The following is a 4,288-nucleotide window of genomic DNA, read 5'->3' as shown; positions in this document are numbered from 1 at the left end:
TCAACGATCCTTTGACTTATTTGGCGATATTGTAGGGAATTCTCTTCCTGTCGTCTTCATTCTGAGAGGGATGTTTGTATCATTAATTTCCATTCGATTCACAAATTGCGGGTATCCGAAAACCGGATACAAATGAGCACATGCTTTGTTTGTCTCTGTCAGGACATCATCGTGTATACGTGTTCTCCAGGCTGTGGCGATTTTCGATGAATTTCTGATCTGGTCAAGTATCCGGTGTCGTTCATCCGCATCGAAATCATAACCTGAAAAGTTATACATTGCTCCTATGGTCTTCAATGGATCTGTTACCATATCCTCGTAAAACACGGTCAATAATCTCCCGGGGTAAAGAATTTTCACTTCATGTGATTCTCTAAAATCATCGGTCATTTTGTTGCATAAAGATATGGCGCCACCTGGGACAGGGGTCCAGTCATATTTCTTCCTGGAGTTCATTATGGCTCTTGGATCTCTTAAGAGATGAATGATTTTTAAGTTCGGTAACTTGTTTAAAATTTTTGATGCTAAGCTAATACTTATTCTGGGTATTTTGCTAACTATGGAGTCATCTTTTGAACATAAATTAATATACTTCATTAAACAAATTCCTTTACAATGTGGAGATATTTTCCAATGACGATCGTTGACCTTCTCAGCGCCACCAGATTTTAGGATTTGCCACCAGTTGACATCGTGAACGTATTGGCCATACTCACAATTGAATAATGCCTGAACTCTTTCAAGGACTTGACTATTCGTTGCATTTCTTCTCCTGTGAAGAGAAGAAAAGCATTTAAGACAGGAATGGTTTAAATAGGTTGAAAAATCGCATTGTACACTGGTAATTTATACTTAATATCATCGAACTGAAAGAATTTAAAACAAGGGAAAAACTGGAAAAAAACAAAACAAATAAACAAAAAAAAAAAAAAAAAAAAAAAAAAAAAAAAAAAAAAAACACAAAAAAACAAAAAACAAAAAAAGACAAAAGACATGCTCGTAGATTATGGACTTATCACATGTCTGCGATTGAAGTAACGGACAAGATCGACGATGTATGATAATTGAATCGGGAGGATTTGTTTCGTTGGTTGATAGTTGTTAGTTTGCTTTTTTATATTTTCATAGTCTAGACCTCTATAATGGTGGCTCCTTGCAGTGTTTATTGATAATTAGATATAAACTGCGACATTAGTATTTAAATATGATATTCACCTGACGTGTACAATATTTTAAGATGATTTATGGCTTGCTAAATCAATCACACTTACATTTCATGAATTCTTTTGGAAATTTTTTTCAGATATTATCGCAAAATGGCAACTGTTATTTCGGGGACTTTTCAATGCTTTTGCTAATATTTCAATTTTTTTGACTGCTTTTATGCTAAACCTCATTGTAGCAAAATAGTCTATAACCATTTATTTACAAACTATCACAAACATAACTTAATGGTACTGAAAAAACAAACATGTCAATTAAATCATGATCCAAGCTCGAATTCCATTAAACTAGGACATCAGATGAACTAAAAGAAATATCTAAGTGGAGAACCTTGAAAATGTACAAGAAGAATAAGACCGGGTGTTTCGTAAGCGTTTTCTGTTTCATTTACGAAATCTGCCATGCAAATCCATGTAAGTAATGTCATGTTTAGAAAATTCCGAGAATGAAAAAATGCTAGAAAAAATCCGATAAACGAAGCACTGTTTTGACATTTGACTAACGAAAACTGGTTGAAACCGGTCTATACAGATAACTCATTTTGCGGTACTCAACTTTACGAATTACATATAAATGATAAAACGTTGTTAAAATACCATATATTGGGACATAATAAGTAGTTTAGGATGGCATTCGTCGATTGAGATGTACATTATTGTTTCCTTCTCCATGCTGATATTTGATCTAACTAACGTGTCCGGGGCTGAAAATATTACTTCTGGCGGACAGCAACACTTTAGATTATAACATCTAAACAAAAAGTTGTTTTTGTTTGTTTAGTTTTTTGGAATAGGAAATATTTTGTATAATGTTAGGATTACTAGAGGTAACAGGAACTAATAAGCCTGGGGAGGAAAACGAAAAAAGGCAATTACAATGTAGATAGCAAGCCGTTATCAAAGATTTTTTAAGTAATGGAAATAATGTATTTTTAATGTTGAAGTGCAGAATAATTAAACTTTACACTGCGGATTAGCATTAGAAAGAAAATTCAGATGGGAATGGATATCTTAACCTAAAAAACAATCATAAGATATTGCCATAATAATCATTGCTGAATTTTTCATGTTTGGTTGTCATTCAGATTAATAGTGTAATGGTAGTCATACCGTCTGTGGATTTTTATTATCATAAGTGGTTACAACATCGTAAATGAGACATTCTGGGAAGTTCTATACTTAGTTCATATCGATTTACTTATTTCAAAACAAAACAGATTTGCATTTGACACAACATTGCTTTTTCCCTTATACAATGCTCTTCTACTAACCTGCAGCTTTCTTTTTTCATACTGCAGCTATAGTCTGGCTTGAAGTATCCAAACCTATATAAGGAATACAATGGTTCATACAAATAGAAGCTATCATTCCGTTTCCCAAGAATATCTCCTGTAAAAGAGGTTCCGCCTCCTAAATAGCCAATCAGTAGTATGTCGTGAGAATTCTTTCGTTTCTTTCCATTGTTGGACAAAGGGAACGGGCGATATTGGGGATCAGCAACTACTCTGTAAACAAAATGTCATTTATTAGTAAAAAGTAGCGACGAAATGAGAAAGAGGCTACCTATATATATATTTGTGTTTCCCAAAGAGGACAGTTTACTTTTTCTTGTCTCCATCCCATAATCTTGGCCGCCCGAAACTAGTTCACTTGTTGCCATCTGAAACCCTAGCGGGTATTTATAACAATGTTGATATTGTTTTTACGTATATAGTATTGTTGAATACTACACTTGCAATGAAAATTCTTTTTTCAGTGACGAATCAATCAAAATAGGATTACGGAAAAACTTACGTACAATTATTGTACTAATTCACAGCAAATATTAAGCGCAGCATTAATAATCATGTATACATATACGCTTGGCCAAACACTTGACCAACCATATTTTGGACTGGGCTTAATTTTACTCGACGTATTTAAGAAAATTCAACAGGATATATAGGACGTTTAGGCAGTAAACGGAAATAAATAGTCGATGGAAAAAATAATAAAACAGAATCGTAAGTGCTGTATCATTTTAAAACGATGTGCTCAAAATGCATTTTCAAAGTCAAGAAAATAGTTTGACCAAAACCATCTCTTATTTTCAGATACGTCATCAAATCATCAAAACCTATTGCTTAATCAATGAGAAATATTGGACATGAAAGTGTCAATATCGGATATAGGCGGCCACACTTCTGTTACATTTCTTATGTCCCTATTCTCATACCATTGACCAGAACCGAAGCTTGGTTTGAGGAAGCTACTGCCGCTCTTAATTCAGCGAATCGGGTAATTCTCATATTGCTTACTATTTGGATCCCGGGCATTTACTTTTTTCCGAGATAATTTCACACCTGCTGGTTTAATGTGCTGACTCTACAGGCGATGGAAGAAAAACGTTTCTATCACTTCTTGTTTGATGTAGTATTTGTGCATTGTATGGTTTGGCATTGCCATCCATTAGGATAAGCCGATCTGCCAATGGATTGGCATTGACATAATAAATAACTAAAGGCTGAAGGATCTGATCATGGTACTGCTGCCTTTATAAAGTTCTATCAAGGACTTGAAAGCGAAACTTAAATTAAGAGAAAACTATAACCAAACAGCAATATCGCCAACACTAAAGGCTGTTGTGTCCAAAATGTCATTCTAATGGTATGCCGTATTTCTTAGTCTCCAAAAAAGGATTTTCCGTCTGTAAGACTCTTCACCCAGACCTAATATTCCGTTTCCGGAGATCACGTGCCGATTGGAGTCTTGGTGGCTTTCAGTCAACAGAGGACGTTTTACTGGTCGGTGAGAGCGTAGTTACCTATTGCTTAAACGTCGTTTGTTCAGGGTACGCCGGCTAATCCGAATATTGGCATCCCACTCTCCTCTGATCGTCGGTGGTAAATGGGGTTCGTCGTGCATTTCTACACAAACGTTTGTCATCTCTGACTGTAGAATTTGAAAGATTACTAAACCTGAGACTCGTGAATACGTTTGATTCAGACGCTGCATTGTTCCAGAAGTAACAGAATAGCTGACATCTAATTTCCTGTATGTAATACCATCTTCAACCATTATAGAAA

The 4,288-nt window shown here is 35.1% G+C and overlaps 1 protein-coding gene across 1 annotated transcript; it reads right to left on the bottom strand.

Moving 5' to 3' along the window:
* LOC132543171 (carbohydrate sulfotransferase 1-like) lies at window positions 1-4,127 on the bottom strand. Its single transcript, XM_060206641.1, has 3 exons — window positions 4,027-4,127; window positions 2,495-2,728; window positions 1-772 (listed from the first exon to the last, which is right to left on the bottom strand). Exons 1-3 carry the CDS (start codon window positions 4,125-4,127, stop codon window positions 1-3), a joined length of 1,107 nt encoding a protein of 368 aa, XP_060062624.1.
* Window positions 4,128-4,288: the final 161 nt, after the last annotated feature.

This window comes from Ylistrum balloti, unplaced genomic scaffold (assembly GCF_031769215.1).
Source record: "Ylistrum balloti isolate Yb309-2 unplaced genomic scaffold, AGI_CSIRO_Ybal_v1 Utg369742, whole genome shotgun sequence".
NCBI classification, from domain to species: domain Eukaryota; kingdom Metazoa; phylum Mollusca; class Bivalvia; order Pectinida; family Pectinidae; genus Ylistrum; species Ylistrum balloti.
This window is presented reverse-complemented; position numbering and strand designations above follow the sequence as displayed.